General features: G+C 36.9%; 1 protein-coding gene across 1 annotated transcript in view; it reads right to left on the reverse strand.

The window, feature by feature from the left end:
• Window positions 1-17,108, reverse strand: part of INVS (inversin) — an 87,227-nt gene that overhangs the window by 27,573 nt on the left and 42,546 nt on the right. The window contains exons 5-8 of the mRNA XM_030446394.1: window positions 15,952-16,119; window positions 8,558-8,738; window positions 4,860-4,969; window positions 3,243-3,414 (exon numbers count right to left, since the gene is read on the reverse strand). Of these exons, the coding sequence (XP_030302254.1) occupies window positions 3,243-3,414; window positions 4,860-4,969; window positions 8,558-8,738; window positions 15,952-16,119 (631 nt within the window). The remainder of the gene's footprint in view (window positions 1-3,242; window positions 3,415-4,859; window positions 4,970-8,557; window positions 8,739-15,951; window positions 16,120-17,108) is intronic.

Genomic DNA, 17,108 nt, shown 5'->3' on the forward strand with positions numbered 1-17,108 from the left:
TGTACCTACATGTCTCTACTGGTTACAGGTTAAAACAGGCAGGGTCAGGATCCAGCAAAGGCATCATACAGGAAGGCACACTGCGAAGGCCAGCAGTAGAAGGAATTGCTCCTTGGACCATAGTGAGCATATCAAAGCAACCAGTTTTTTTTTTTTATTTCCCTGCTACTGTTTACCACCAGCACCGTCTTCACACAGCTTATGAAACCCAGCATAACCTGTTACACAGGCACTACTAAAGTACACAGACTGCTCCTGCTGCCTGTGAATCCAATCCAGCTGAAGCACGTCGCCTGAAAAACAGATTTTCAAAATCAGCGAGAGGAACTGGGAGGGCGATAACAGACAAATGAGGCACCTCCTACAAGAACTGGGGTGACAGCCAGAGATGCTGCACAAAGTGCTGCCCTAGTGATTGAAATCATGCCTTGAAGAAGGCACTGATGTTTAACTTGACTGTTATGCTAAAATGCACAGAGGCACTCGTTCCACTTGTGAAAAATACCTGTAAGCAGCAGCAAGATGTACAGTAGCTAGGAGAGTGGGTGGCTCTCAGGAGAGATTTGACAAGAATGCGATCCCTGTTGCTTGGTACCTTTGGACGGGCCTGGTTTTTCACGGTCTGACCTTACAGTAAACTCTAGGTTCTGGTTTTTGTACTGCATTTCTTATGAAACCAAAGGCAGTAAACCACTCCATCAGATGACACATGGGGTGTGTATAACAATACAATAGAAAAAGAGCTGCTGTGTCAGCTTGGCCGGTTCTGCCCCCCTATCACTCATTCTGACGCAGGCATCTTGTTTCGCACTTTGTGTTCAATATTTTCTTGTAAGCCAAATTTTCTGTGATGGAGTCACGGTGACTGAAGAGCTTCTTGGGCCAGCTGGTCACAATAGGCCCTTTGTTCAGCCGGCAGACAGAGCCCTCTCCATTGTAGGCAGTGACGGCAGAGCTATAAAGCTGCCCCTGTAATGCTCCTGCAGCGCTGATCTCTGAGAACGGGGAAATTCCTTTCCCTTGGTGTCATTCTCCTACACAATGCCCAGAGTCTGGATGTTCTGAATGGAGAGCCTGCTCTTTTTAAATAAATGCAAAAGGCTGCGTTAACGCGGCGTTGTAACTGAGCTTAGCTGAGTGGGCACACAAAAGTCAGAAAAAACACAACCTTGAACTCTCCTCAGCAACTGCATCCCAGGCACGGAGGCACGCACTCTATTTTCTATTACTGCATAGTTTCCTGTCAGAATACAGCACTGCTTTTCCCTTACCCAAACTCTGGAATTATTAAGAACCTTTGGAAAAAAAAAAAAAAAAAAAGAAAAAAGAAAAAAAGAAAAAAAAACCCACCAAAACAAAAAACAAACAAAAAACCCCAAACTCAAAACAAATAAAAAAATCCAACATGGATGAAATTAGAGAGTGATTTACTGGTGGGCTTCCTTTTAAGTTTACAGCTCACTATAATAAACTCATGCTACTGCATATGCTTGCACAATGGTAACATTTGGACTGCTCGACAGCCAATGACAAATGGCAAAGTTCCCCACTTTAAGGCTGCTAGTTTGTTCTGCACAATGGCAGTTTCAAGCCAATGGAAAATCCATTTGTTTCCTTGGATTAAAAACCCTACAACTAAAATCAAGTTAAAAGGTGATTACACATCAGTGCTATGAAGCATTTAAGACTGAAAGATAATAAACACAACCACCTTATTCAAGCATGAGATCCACACCTGAGTAATTTCAGAAACGCAAGGTATGATTACTGTCTGCAAAGAAGAAAACCCTTTGCAAGGAGGTTTGCACAGTGATTACATTACTACACGTTAAGGTCTAGAACAAATCCTGTGAGGTATTTCAAAGGGAACTTTCAGTAAGGAACAAATACAGGTGAGACCAACAAAAGTTGAAACAAAACTAAAATTGTAGAGTGTGTACTCTGTAAAATCATCAAACATGAAGACTGAGATTTCATTAGTTGCACTATTTCTTAAACTCAAAAATTACAAACTACCATAAACTGGAAATACTTTTTTGGGGGGTGTGTTATTTTGTAAGGAAAGTGATAATTTAGATAGTTAAACACAAGTTTATAGTACCTGTACTTGTGTTTTTGTGTAAACGCATGCAACCTCATAAAGGAAACAAACATTTCATTTTTTTAATATGAAAGTAATATTCACATGTGCTGTCTTTCTAATCCTGAACCTTGCAACCTTGAAACTGTATTTATTTTCCATTTGTACATCAAGTATGATCCGGAAAGGGAAAAGCTGTTAAACTCATATCTTTGCTTCTTGGTTGGGATATATGTACACTGCAAGTTCCCTAAATATAACCATGCAGCTTAGGCTAATTTGTGTGTGTGTGCAACCAGAAATAATACCTAAGTATTATGCATTAAAATAAATACAATAAAATTTGTATAAATGAATACTGCAATACACAGTGTTTGTTTAACTTTTCACCTGTATTTCCAACACTGTTGAACACATGTAAGCCTTCAACATCTGTCTTGCTGTCAGCCCTGTTACTCTGGTTTTGTTAAAAGTACCATATAAGTACAATATTTCTACTAATAATTCTTATAATTTTTCATTACAGGAGATGAATTCATAGTTGCTACAGGAAATTTCAAATTTCATTACTTGCATGCTTGAATTCCAAAACACTGTGTTGCATATCTTCTTTTGCCTTGGCCAGATAATAAGATGATAAACTTGTCCAAATAAGTTTAACCTCTTGTTTGGACAATAAAAGTCTAATCTTTACTACATTATCTTCACAAATAACCAGAGTACTTACTATTTTCATTAAGGTCATTCACTAAATAATTTGCTATATATTGTTTCAAGTACTTAGTTACTGACAAATTTTTTACCAGGCATTTTTAGGGAGAGTTTTTTATGCAACTGTATTATTCCATTTTGTACTTAAAACACAGAATAGCTCTTCATTTTCCTAGGATTACAGATCCAAGTAAGTAGCAGCACAACAATACATTTCTTCCTGCTGTGTTTCAAATGAGCTGGCCCAATGTGCACAGAAAAGATTTCTTTCTTTACCACAGTAAGAGAAAGAAGCCACTCACACACACAATTGAATGAATTCAGAAACATTTTTAGAATTAAGATACGCATCCAGGAAAAGATTAATGTAGCTTCTAACAGAGTGCTTTATTTGGTGGAAATTAAACGAACAGGAAACACCCAGTGGCTCTTTTATAACAAAGCATCTTACCTGTGCCAGCGTATTTGTCTGTCATATTGATATCAATATCCAACTTTAAACTCAGCATAGTCCTAATGACATCATCACTGCCTTTGCCAGCTGCCCACATAAAGGATGTTCTTCCCTCCAGATCTGAGTCATCTTTTACAGAAGGGTGTTTCAAAAATACTTCAACTGTTTCCTAAAAAGACATACTATCAAAATTAACATTACAAGGAATCTGTAACAACAAGCAACTATTGTGTATCATATAGCTGTTTACGCAGCAAATGAAAGATTCAGTTTTACTTTTTATATTTAAATAGAGTAATAGTTTGGTACTTTCTGCAATGTCCTTCTCCTCATCAATGTTAAGTATGAGTTTAATACTGTCATTTATTTAATACTTTTTAATGTCAAATATCATGCGTACATCATAAGGAGTTAAGGATACCACAGTCACTGTGAAGAAAGGAATGGAAAAATATTACCAGCTTATGAAAATATTTATGTAATACTGTGGTGATAAAATAAATGTTCTTTCAAACTATTCTCCAGATAGATATTCTCATTGCTCCAGTTATAAATATGACTGCATCTACAAATATTTAAGTTTATCGAATTCCAATAATTTGACTATTAAAAAATAAAATTTAAAAAAAAGACTTTTGGGGCAACATAGACATATTTCCTAATTTTTAATAATATTTACAGGTTACTAACTACTAAAATATCATAAATAAAAAAAATTTCTTTACACCTGAATCCAGGCTTTCCACTGTGTTACACTGACATCCCTACTTAAACCAAAGTAAGAATAATTATTTCTTCAAATGCTGTGTTTATGTGGATGTCTCATCAAAGAAGTCCACTTCTTTAAAGAACTGCTAAATTCTCAATAAGGAAAGGAAAGGAGAGGAAATCACCACTACAGGCAGGGGGGTTGGACTAGATGAGCTTTCAAGGTCCCTTCCAACCCCTAACTTTCTATGATTCTATAATTCCGTGATTCTCTTCTACCAAAATATAAGAATTAGGCTGCCTGGTAAAACAATTTGCTTTGATGTCTGAATTTTTAAAATATTTTAAAAATATTTAAAACTTTAAAAACTTTAAAAAATATACTGTTCACACGGAACTGTAACCAAAGGTACTTGGTCTTTCGCCATGCTTTAGGAGGCACTGGCTCATTCATAATAACAAATATTAATGAGTTAATCACTGTATTGAAGGCAGAGACTGGTCTGACTGGTGCTCATGCAGCTATTCAAATATACAGGTCATACCACTATAGATACCTTATAACTGCTTAGATTTTGCTATACTGAACCTTAAAATGTGAAAGCACTGTAAAATAGTAGATGCCATTCTGCTTCCTATTAAAGTACTAAATGATTATTCTATGTTCTGATGCAAACATATAGTTCAAAGGGCCTTTTCTGTACAGCAGCTTAGCTTTTTAAAATCTATTTTTAATAGCTTGAAATAAACCACATTTACATCACAATATCACATAACAAAAGCCTGAATTAAGTTTGTGCAGACAATATGCTGTCACAGGATTTAAAAAACAACTCGAACACTTGCTACACTGTAAATACTTCAGCAAATTATATTTATTTTACATTCACGGTATGTGCTACTTACAGCAAAGTTGCTCTGTGCTGCATAATGTAGGGGTGTTGCACCTTGACTATCAGATGGGATGGTTCCAAACTTATTTCTTTCTAATAAGAGATGGACAATCTGTGCATGACCTGAGAGAAATAATACAACAAAACCTAAAGTTAAACAATTTCCTACTAAGAAAACAAAAACAAAACCAAAACAAACCCAGAAGAAACAGAACAGACTTCAATACATAATTGTGTTTTAGCCATTAGTCTAAACATGAAAGACACAAAAGTAGTGATATTCAGACGATTAAGTCTGGCATGCAACTTCTTCCCAACAGTGTGCCAGTTCCACACTCTGTATCTTCATTTTTGAGAGGCATCTTTAAAACAGAATGACCTATGAATAGGAACATGTGGGAACATTTCCTGTTTCTTTTAAACAAAATCACTAGAGCATTTCCATAAACAAAGAAAGCAGCAGTAGCTGGTAAGACAGCTGTGCTATTAACATGGCAATGAATATTTCCAGAAAATGCTTCTGATAATTCAAGCCGAGGTGCTGCATGTGAGTGAGAGGTCAGCAAGAAGCAGTGAAGTGAGCTCAGATTGATGATGATGATGATCAGCATTTGTCCATCTACACTAAAAGGCAGGTTAAACTTGCCTAACATTGACATTTTAATCCTGTATCACACTGCTCCATGTAACCTAAGTGTAAACTCTTTAGTTAGGTTTTATTCAATCACAATGTCAACTGAAGAAATTGAACAGAATCTGGAGGCCAGTCTACTACCAGCTGCCATATCTGCAATGAACAACAAACTTACACACAGAGCTCCTTCCATCAAAACAGATTAGAATGGCTTTAGATTAAAATCACAGCATTTTGGGGGAATAGCTAACTTCATATTCACTTCACAGATGGGAAAACAAAGGCAGCATAGAGTGTATTACCACTAAAGTTAATTGATCCTTTCATATGCTTTCTTTTGTGGGTATATGTAGCTCTCAGGACATTTTAATGATTCGGTATTTTAAGAGATACTATGAGGCTTAATAACAAATCCCATAAAAATGCTCTGATTTTACCAGAGAATTCTCCCCACATCTTGCAAGGGGGGGAAACAATTTTGCAGCTTGTTACTCTTGCACAGCTGACTTGAATTGCTTTAGAATAAATTTTTTAAAATAGGTAAAGCTTTCTACTAACAGTAGACTTCTTAACGAAAACACTGACAATTACAGAATGAAGCTGTGTAACAGTTGTGGTCTGAAGCTTTTAAATCATAAAAGATGGAGGACTAGGAAACTACTTTTGTTGAATGGCACTTTCAGACTTTATATGTACAGAAGTATCAGAAATGAGACAAAGTGGTCAGCCTGGGTCAAAAAGGATGAATAGCCATGTTTTTTTTTTTTTTCTATTGGCTTTAGGGTACACAGGAAGGCTTCTCTTTCAGCCATTAAGACAAGCCTGGTCCCAGAACATCATAATATTCTGCCCCTTTTTACCACAAAAACACTAAAAAGAAGAGATGTAATGATGCTATGCTCTTGCCATCTCAATACTACAAGAAGCAAACTGAGGTGCACTGGAAGAAATTTGTTCTGAGTGCAACCCTTTCAGGAAAAACATAAGAATACTATTAGGAGTACTGGGCCTGGAAAAAATGTTACCTGAACTCTCAGGACACACAACTAGAAAAAGGGTAACTGAACTCTGGAATCAGAACAGGAGGTCTACGTAAGTTAGCTATGAGAAAGAAGGCTTGAGTGAGCTGAAAAAAAGAAGCTGTATTGGATGTTACAGCAAATAAATTGGTGCAAAGATGGGTCTCACTTGGACATGACTGTAAACATTAAAACTTAATTCCTGAGGTCAAGAACTGTCATTTATTTACTACTTCTGTACAGAAGAGAAATAACTTAGCTGAAACATTTATCTAAACAAAAGTTTAGGACAATATCCTAAAATGCAGTCATCTGCAACCCATCATCTTTAACAGAGCATCTAGGGCCAAACCCATGCACTACATAAAACCTCCTACTGTTAACTCATTTAGTAACATTTTAGACTCTCTGAGATGTACATAAAGTATCTAACTTAAAAATAGAAGCCTAAAAATTAATCACTATCTACTAATCAGTGGTCCCATTGGGAATATGACACCTGGAGACCTCAATGAGTTCACGAAGGACTCTGGAAGTCTTGGCACATCTTCCCTTTATATTCCACATTGATTAAGCAATCCATTTTTCCAACAGACAGAACTTCTCTCTTAAATACAATCAATTTCAAAACACAATAAATTTTGCTTCTTGGACAGAACCAAGTGATAATGACTATTTCTTTGGCAGACTGATCCTATGAGACTTAAAATGTTTGCTGTAAAAATTCAATATTCCCACTTGAATGCAAATGCAAATCAAAGAACATTTGTTTAAAGAAAAAAAAATAAACATAATGAAACTACATGTATATTGGCACTGGTGTTGCAGCAACTCACTCCAGTGAGCAATATGATTTTTTTATTGGCATTCTTTGTCTGCGGTATCCCAAGGGGTTATGGGGATGAAGCCTGTTAAAAAAGGAGAGATTGCTTGAAGATTCTTTTTTATCCAGTATGTGGTATTTATTTTTTTCCTTCTGCACATGGGAGAATTGAAAATAAGACGTAAATTTTCTGAATTATATTATTTTTGTACCTGTCATTTTATGATTTCAGTTTCCCCATATTTAGAATATTTAAGATATTTACTCGGTTTGCAAAGATCCAGTTTTGTACCCTGTAAAATCAAACCATGCAGAATTCACATATGCAAAGTTACAATTTACAGAGCACCTGAATCTCGGTAGCAATCTGAACAGAAATAAACTTTATCTGAATAGAACTTCTTGTCAGATCTGATTAGATTGCCATAATGTATCTGATGAAGAGCTCATACTAGGAGTAGAAGTGTGAGGTCTGCTACTTCCTTGAAGTTCACTTGTGCTGGCATTATTAGATTATCTGCATTTTCTTTGCAGGAATCTTTAAGTAATTTCTCTATTTTGTGAGGGATAGTTTAGTAAGAACAAGATAATACACCATAAATCCATTGAACAGGGCACACATTAACTGCAACACATCACAACAAGTTGAAAGCAGGCAGATGAGTGATGATGCCACTGTCAACCTCCCTGTGCTGTGAAGTGTCACTTCCTTCAGGAACCTTGCAAACAAACCCTGTGTGACTGCCTTATATAATGAACCAAATCAGGATGCTATCATAAAACCATGTGTTAAATATTAGTAAAGTTTCCTCTTTTTTTCAGATAAAAAATAAATAGAGGAAGTTATGATATTTTCTTCATGTATCCCCATGAACTGTGTTGCTCACACACTGGGGTGTGTCGACTCCACTTTGGACACCACTGCTCTAGGGTATCAGTAGTGGGGTTTTTAACTAAGAAAAAAGCTACATATGCAAGAACATCTCAATATGCCCTAATTGTTCTTAAATCATGTGCATATGTAGCCTGCTGAAAAAATGCATTTTACAATGCGCTGGAGAATCTGAAGCTAAAAAACCCCAGTATCTACACAAACTTCCAATCCTGGTCTAGCAGAAAATATTGTTGTTCTAAGAGACTGGTTAGTATAATGCCAGACTGGAATTAAATAAAAAACAAAGACGAAACACTACAGTCAATTAACTATTAAATGACTTCAGCATTGCCCAGTTTACCAAGTAAGGCTGCCCAGTGAAGGGGAGTTCGAAACAAGTTGTCGTAAGATGTCACATTGCAGCCTTCGTAGGAGGTCAGGACATCAACAACTGCTACATTCCCATCAGCAACAGCAAAGTGAAGGGGAGTTCGTCCTTCATAGTCTTGCCAGTTAAGCAGAGATTCTGTAGGTGCAGCTTCCTTTAAAAAAAAACAATATAAAGTGTAAGAAATATTTAAGCTGAAGAGAGAAACTATACCCTACAGATGTTTTCAGTCTTACAATAAGGACATAAACTGTCCTTGTTCAGTAGAATATAGCTCTATAACCAAATAGTTTTGTTACAGTATAGGCTATTTTCAATTCTTTCTAATGGAATTTTTTTAATACTTACTTAACTAGTGTACAAGACCTGATTTTCACTACATACCCTGAAATTTTTATTATGTTGTGTAGCATTGTATTGTATTATATTATATTTTAATGTGTTGTGTTGTTGTGTCGTATCATATAACATTATAATTCCTCTCTAATCAACTTTCTTCTAGACAGACTTCTATTCATTACTCTCTCTCTCAGGCCAAAAGAACAAATAGGTAGATATTAACATCAACTTAGCACTCCAGAGATCCCAAAATGGAAAATATCATAAAGGCGCACAAAATACACACTTTATACGTTTCTTTCCTGAAAAAAAAGAGGTATCTTAAAAGAAAATAGTAAACAACTAAACAATAGTAATCAAACAACTAAATCTCAGAAAGCAGGACACCAAACATCTAAAGCAGAAGCAGAATGTCAAGAGCTTAAATAAATGATACAATTCAAGTCTGCTGCTCTATCTCCAACAGCTCTGAACGATTTACTGTAGTCATGGGAATCCTGTGCAAAAGAGAAAAGGAATGTAGCCCTCAGATTTTTTTAATTTCCAACACTGAGGTGTATTTTAACCCATACTAACTGAGAAAGACAACCCTGAAAATACAGAGTCACACTATATCTTAGAATACTTAAGAAAGAGGAGGGAGAGATTCTGATCAGAGCACCTTTTCAATGGTTAAATCAAGTTCCTGATACCCTTCTCACTAAACTAGTTGCAAATTCTTCCTATTGACTTCACTAGATACACAAACAGGCCATTAAATTACTTGCATTTAAAATTACTTGCATTGTATTATTTAAAATGTGGTAACTATTACGTAGAAAATGTACATCTAACTTTGAGAACAACAAATCAAGAAGAAGGAAATCATGAAACTTCAGAAATATGTTTTCTACCCAGATATTAACTGATCAAGGCTGAGCATTCTAGATGTTCTATTTTCTTTTTAATAGATTAAAAAACCCCAAACATTTACAGTGTGATATTTCTTAAGTGCAATCTGACTAAATTAATACTTCAGTAGTAACCTCAACCCTGCAATGCCCTGATTCTTTATTTCTTACTGTCTTACTTTCTAACAGTGCAAACTGAAACCCCCTAATACTTGACTATAAACCTTCTCTAAAGTTAAAGATTTACATACTTAATATACTGAATTAAAACACTAATTAAGTTTCCTGCCTCATATGTAAAAAAATTTCATCAATTTTAGGTGTCAGTAGCGTTAATCATACAATCACAGAATAGTTTGGGTTGGAAGGAACCTTAAAGATCATCCAGTTCCAACCCTCCTGTCACAGACAGGCTGCCACCAGACCAGGCTGCTCAAGGCCCCATCCAGCCTGGCCTTGAACACTTCCAGGAGGGGCAGCCACAGCTTCTCTGGGCAACCTGTGCCAGTGTCTCCACCTTCACAGGAAACAATTTTTTCCTAAAATCTAACATAAATCTCCCCTCTTCAAGTTTTAAACCATTTCCCTTTGTCCTCTCACTACACACCCATGTACAAAGCCCTACCCCAGCTATCCTCTGGGCCTCCTTCAGAGGTTTGCTATAAGGTCACCTCAGAGCCTCCTCTTCTCCAGGCTGCACAACCTCAACTTCCTCAGCCTGGCTTCATACGGGTGGTGCTCCAGCCCTCTGATCATTTTGGTGGCTCTCCTCTAGACAAATTCCAGGAGCTCTGTGTCCTTCTTATGCTGGGGACTGCAGAACTGGGCACAGCACTCCAGGTGGGGTCTCACAAGAGCAGAGCAGAGAGGGATAATCCCTTCCCTTGACCGTCTGTGCTTCTTCTGACGCAGCCCAGGACCTGATTGGCTTTCTGGGCTGGAAGCTCACACCGATGGCTCTTATTAAACTTCTGGTCCACTGCCACCCCCAGGTCCTTCTCCTCAGGGCTGCCCTCAATCTTTTCTCCTCTCAAACTGCATTTGTGCATGGGATTCCCTCGACTCAGGAAGAACCTTGCAACTGGCTTTGTTGAACTTCATGCAGTTCACACAAGCCTGCTTCTCAGGTCTGTCAAGGTCCCTCTGGATGCCATCCCTTCCCTCCAGGGTGTTGACTGCACCACAGTTTGGTGCTGTCAGCGGACCTGATGAGGGTGCATTTGAATACACTGGCCATGTTGCTGATACGATCTTGCCAGGCACAGAGGTGAGACTGACTGTCCTATTACTCCCTGGATCTTATTTTCTTCCATTTTTGAAAAATAGGGGGTATACTTCCGCTTTTCCAGACAGCAGGAACTTCACCAGACTGCCATGACTTTTCAAATACAATGAACAGTGGCTTTGCAGCTTCATCCACCAGTTCTCTCAGGAGCCATGGGTGAATACCATCAGGTCCCATGGACTTGTTCACCTTCAGGTTCTTTAGGTGGTCTCAAACCCACTCCTGGGGGATCTTCGTTTTCCCAATCCCTGCCTTTAGCTTCTGCAACACAGAGGGTGTGACCAGAGTCATGGCCAGTGAAGACAGAGGCAAAGTAGTAATTGAATACCTCAGACTTCTCCATATCTTGGGTGACCAGCTCTCCTCCTGTTTAATTCTGGAGTAAGCCCACATGTTCCCTAGTCTTCCTCTTATCATTCACATACCTACAGAATTTTTTGATGTTACCCTTAACCTCCCTTGCCAGATCCAATTTCCTCTGTGCTTTTGCTTCCCTAACCTTATCTCTCCACAGTACCTGTACTTACTTCTATCCTCTGTAAACTTCGCTTTTACTCCTAAATGTGTCCAGGAGTTCCTTGCTCATCCATGCCAGCCTCCTGACACTCCTGTCTGCCTTCCTCTTCACTAGGACACATTGGTCCTGGGCATGCAGAAGGTGATCCTTGAATATGGTCCAGCTTTCCTGGGCTCCCTTCCCATCCAAGGCTTTGTTCCATTCTACCCTACTAAGCAGATCCTTGAAGAGACTGAAGTCTGATTTTAAAAGGACAAGTGCTGTCAGCTTACTTTGCACTTTCCTCACTGCCTACCATGTTTTGGTAGAGAAAAAAAAAATAACGTACTTGAAACATACTGTAGCTCATTACTATGCCAAGCCACTAGTACAGTAACAGATAATCTATTAAAAACATTTTAAAAATTATAAATATCTTGGAAAAAAAATACAATCAAAGTTAACATTGTTAAATGCATCAACTGCAGTAATCAAAGCGTGACTAACACTTCTTTAAATAATCATTCAAAAGCATTCATCTGAGCCATTACATCGAAAAGTGAAGTTTTACATTCTCTCCTAACTTTAATAATTCTCAAGCTTTAATTCAAATTTCAAGAGAAAGTTAATAATATGCTTAATTTCTGTCTATTCAAAGAGCTCAGCAGAGGGAGTATAGAGCCCACTGCAAAAATTTAGAAGTGTTCTTTATTAGAATCACTTTTAAGAATGATGAAAAATGTATTATGATATGCACAGAAGTTTTTACTGAAACTCTAATTCCAACAGAGGAAAACCTGTTTGATCAAAATGAACACAGAAAACAAGTGCTTCTTCACTTTACCGATAATTTATGGATGTAATCAGGAAAGCTATTTTTCAAGCCTTCTAAAAGCACAACATGGTAAATAAATGACATCAAAAACTTCTGGTTCAAAGTCACTGATGTTCCCCAGAACATACCCTCATAGTCAAAAGTGTTACTTTTGCAATATGTTAAAGAATATTTCAAGGGCAAAGCCACTAATTATATACTAGTCTAAAAATACTTACGTTTTTAAATATTTGGCCACTCAAACTATATTTTTTATGTCTCTTTCTGACTACATTCAAGAATATAATTTCTTTGGATTTTAAGTGGCTTTGGTGCAAAACTAGCTATAATTAAACTGTCGTACTATATTAATATTTTGAGCACAATATACAGAAGAAACAGAAGCTACACATTTTTCTGCAGCAATTAGAACAATAGAACTGTAGGCAGTAATGGAAAGTGTTCTATAAATAAATGTCACGTCTCTTACCATGAGGAATAAATAAAGAGAAGAAATACAAAACAGACAGAGAGTACTAAGCAGATGCTTCCATCATATTAATGGAACCTTATTCTGTTCTTTTCTCCTTAATCTTCCCAATGTTTTTCATGTAACCAAGCACTGCTGAATCTGGAAAGGTGGAAAAGGAAGTTGACCATGAGAGGATCTCCAGATAAGAGTTTCTCTCTATTTCACATGTTTATTTTCTAAATATGTAATGAGTTCTATTTTTAACGTATGTCATGGATTTCAATATTAGATATAAACAAGTTGTGCATAAATGCCACCTCTGCAAACCCAACCTATGTCATCAGCATTTGATTGAGGTCTTTTTGTCACTGTTTATTTTGGTAATTGTGATGTGCCAAGTACTACACAAGCATTAAACAGAAAGATGACCCTTAATTTTATTAATTTATAAACAGGAAACAACAAGTGGACATATCCAGATAGCAGAGCACAGAAAACCATCACAGTATTTTTCAGTATTGAAGGACTGTGTCCTCAATAAAACCACTTAGTTTAACTTCTGTCAAGTTTTGTTAAACAGCACTGGAAAGTTCTGAGTAGGAAATCAGAGAAAAATAATTTTCTGGGAAATTCTTCCACAGCATTAAAGATAAAATGAGAGAAACAACAGCAGTGTTATTTATCTTAACTTAGTCAGCAGGCAACAAAGGCTGTCAGTGCAGATTGCCCAGTGGTAGATACCAGTATCTGGCTGCCCTCTGAGCAACACCAGGTACCTCAGAGCTTACATCACTCTATCATGAAAACAAAGACAACAGGTTTGCCTTGGAGATGATAAAAAATGGAGAGGAAACAGGGACACAGAGTCATAGCCCTCTTGCACTGCTATCACAAGACAATATTTTTGTCTACTTAAAAACTCAGTCACATGAGTTAAGACACAAGATGACAGAAAGTTTAATTATGTGGATTCAAATTAGACATATCATGCAGAAAGGATGTAAAAAACTGTCACATTAACCTGGATGTGAAGACCTACAGAGGAATGAGAATCAAAGGTGGTGCCTGAACAACAGGTCTAAGCCTGGCAAGAAATAGCTAAGAAAGGACGAGAAGACTGTAAGCTCTGCTAGGCAGATATCTATTAAGATACATAAGAAAACCACTTCAGTTTGGAGAGATCTTATTAAAGGATTAAACCCAGAGGCACCACCACTAACAAAAAAAAAAAAAAAATAAAAATAAAGGTATTCATTCTTAACAACAGATTCAGTCAACAGATTGATTACTTGGTAACAATATTTCTGTATCATAAACTTTTACCCTTATTCTGAAAGCTTAATTACCTTTTCATTTAAAGTAGTTATTATTACTCCATATAAGATAATAACTTTGTATTTTGTATCTCTGATTTAGCTTTGTATTTCTGATTAGAACTGTTGATAGCTCAATAATGTTTTGGCTACTGCTTGTACAGCATGAAGGATTTCTCTTCTTTATGCCCTGCCCTGTTCTCCCCAGTGAGTGGGCAACAGACTGGGAGAGGACACAGCTGGGAATATTCCATACCATATAACATCAAGATCAGCAAAAAACTATCAGGGAAAGAAGGAATGAGGAGGGACACTCATGGCTACATCATGAGTCTTCCCAAGCAACAATTAAGCATGCTGAAGCTCCTTTTCCACTTCCCTAGGAGTGGTTAACATCTCCCTGCTGGTGGGAAATAGTGAATTAAATCCCCTTTTTGCATACAGCTTTTGTTTTCTGTACTAAACTGCCATTATCTACATCCACAAGACTTGCTGCCTTCCTCATATTTTCTCCCAGTCCGGAAAAAAGGGGATTGAGTGAGTGGCTGTACAGGTGTTAGGCAGCTGACTGGGACCAACCCACCATGACTTTTAAGAGCATCTACCTTGACTAATTTTTAAAAAGTCTGTATTTGAGTGCAGCAATTCTTACTTATTTTTCAGCAAATTTATTTCTCTAGTATGACAGAGAAGTAGGTGGTATATACAAACTAAAACTTTGCAACAAAACTTTGTGACAAATTATTTCACAACCGAGTTCAAATTACAAATAGCTTGAGTAAACAGAAGTGCTACAGGAATAAAATCATATTACTTAAGTACTGGAAATTTCTCAAAAACTATTTTTATAGTAAAATAAAGTATCAGTAACTGTAAGAGTACCAGTGGAATTTGGAGAAAAGCAAAACAAACTTTCATATGCTACACATAAGTTCTCAGCTTGTGAGCTAATCAGGTAAACAGTCATAGAAGTCACTGTAGTTGGTTTACTATCGGTATGTATTTAGTTCTCAAGGCCCTTCTCAAAGACAAAGAGACTGCTGCAATATGAGAGAAAAATTCAATTGAGACTGCTGTATCTTTCCATGCTAGTGAACTTCAGAAGTTTCCCATAGAATAAAAGTTAAGATAAAAATCAAGCTGGGCACAGGATTTAATTGTAGCAAAGGAAACTGAAATACTGCAGAAAGAAAAAAATGTAATGAAGGAAAAATTATTAAATCTGTACAGAAAAATATTTGGAAAGTCTCCCAATAAACTGAACATGGGATATCTCATAAATGATCAAGTATTTTCCAGAATATGGACTCAAGAGACCAAATTAAATTAGACTTTTCAGCAGAGTCAACCAGAAAGTAATTTTCTAATAAGGAAGACAAGAGACACAACAAAGAAATCAGTGTGCAAGATGCAACTGAGATGAGTAATATGACTGGCCATTTTACCTAGAAGAACTTGCAATCCCTTCCTCCCTCTGTTTCTCCCCAGATGAAAAGTTACACGTATCAAACTGATTAAGAGAATACACATTGTCCATGAGTTAGAGAAAAGATATTCACCCACAGAACTCAGAATAAATACCTTTCAAGAAGAGTAAAAACATTTAAGATAATTTCTTACAAACTTCTGGGTAGTAGGGAAAAGCAAACTCTTTCATTCTCAAGGACCCAGTGGAACAAAATGAAAAATCGCAAGAGAAAAAATATTTCTTTCAAAGTAATAAATACATGAAGTGTAATATATATCACACTTCCTTACCAAAATACATTTCACTGTGTGAATTGCGCTAGGATCCTTGTTGTTAGCTGCCCAGTGAAGTGGAATTTTTCCTTCAATATCAGGGATTCCAATATTTGAATCATGTTTTATGAGAAGTTTCACGTGTTCTGGGTTATTGTAGTAGGCACTCCAATGTAACGCTGTTTGCTGGAAAAAAATATTCACAGGTTTTACAAATATATTGATGAATGAACATAATATAAAAATTATAGTTGGCCAGAAGACAGAGACAGAGAGAGACTCCACAGCTTCTCAGGAAAACCTCTTTCAGTGTTTTACCTCTGTCAAAAATATAAATATTTTTGTAAATAATAAATTATTTAAATAAATAAATATTTTCTCTGTTTCTGTAAACAAATATTTTCTCTGTTTCAATCAGAACTTACACTTTTTCAACTTGTACCCACTCCCTCTTGTCTGTTCACTGGACACCACTCAGAAGAGTCTGATTTTATCTTCTCTACTGCCTCCCATCAGGTATTTATACACATTGGTAAAATCACCCCCAAATTTTCTCTTCCTCAGGCTAAACATTTGCAGGTCTCCCAGACTGTCATTGATGTCAGATGCTCCAAGCTGTTAATCATCTTTGTGGTTCTCCACAGGACTCTCTTCAATACCTACACCCTTACTGTACTGGAGAACCCAGAAGTAGACACAGCATTCCATTTGAGATGCCACTAGTGCTGAGCAAAGAGGAAGGACCACAGGCAAAACCACCTTTAAACTATGGGAAAATGAGGAATCTTTTGTTACACTTTAATAAAGAGGACTGAAAGAAAAGAGAGCACCCACAAGGGTGGGTGACAATTCAGAATCACTGGAAATCAGGCTTTGAACAAAACTGAATCAGAGGCCTATCTATACATCTAAGAGTAGATATTCACACACCTTCATGTGTGAGGTGTCAATTAGGTCTAAACTACATCATCTTCCATGAGTCTCACACTGAAAAGCCTTTATGTTTGGAACATAAGAATTTCTTGTAGATTATTACTTTGTTCAGACAAGGATTTCTTGGAATATAGCAGGAAAATACTGTCTGTGCTACTCAGTCATCCAAAAGGGCAATGCCATTGGATGCAACAATTTCAGGCCTGGAGAAAATACCTGAGTCTGGCATTAAGTAACCCTGT

This window comes from Calypte anna, chromosome 2 (genome assembly GCF_003957555.1).
Source record: "Calypte anna isolate BGI_N300 chromosome 2, bCalAnn1_v1.p, whole genome shotgun sequence".
NCBI lineage: Eukaryota > Metazoa > Chordata > Aves > Apodiformes > Trochilidae > Calypte > Calypte anna.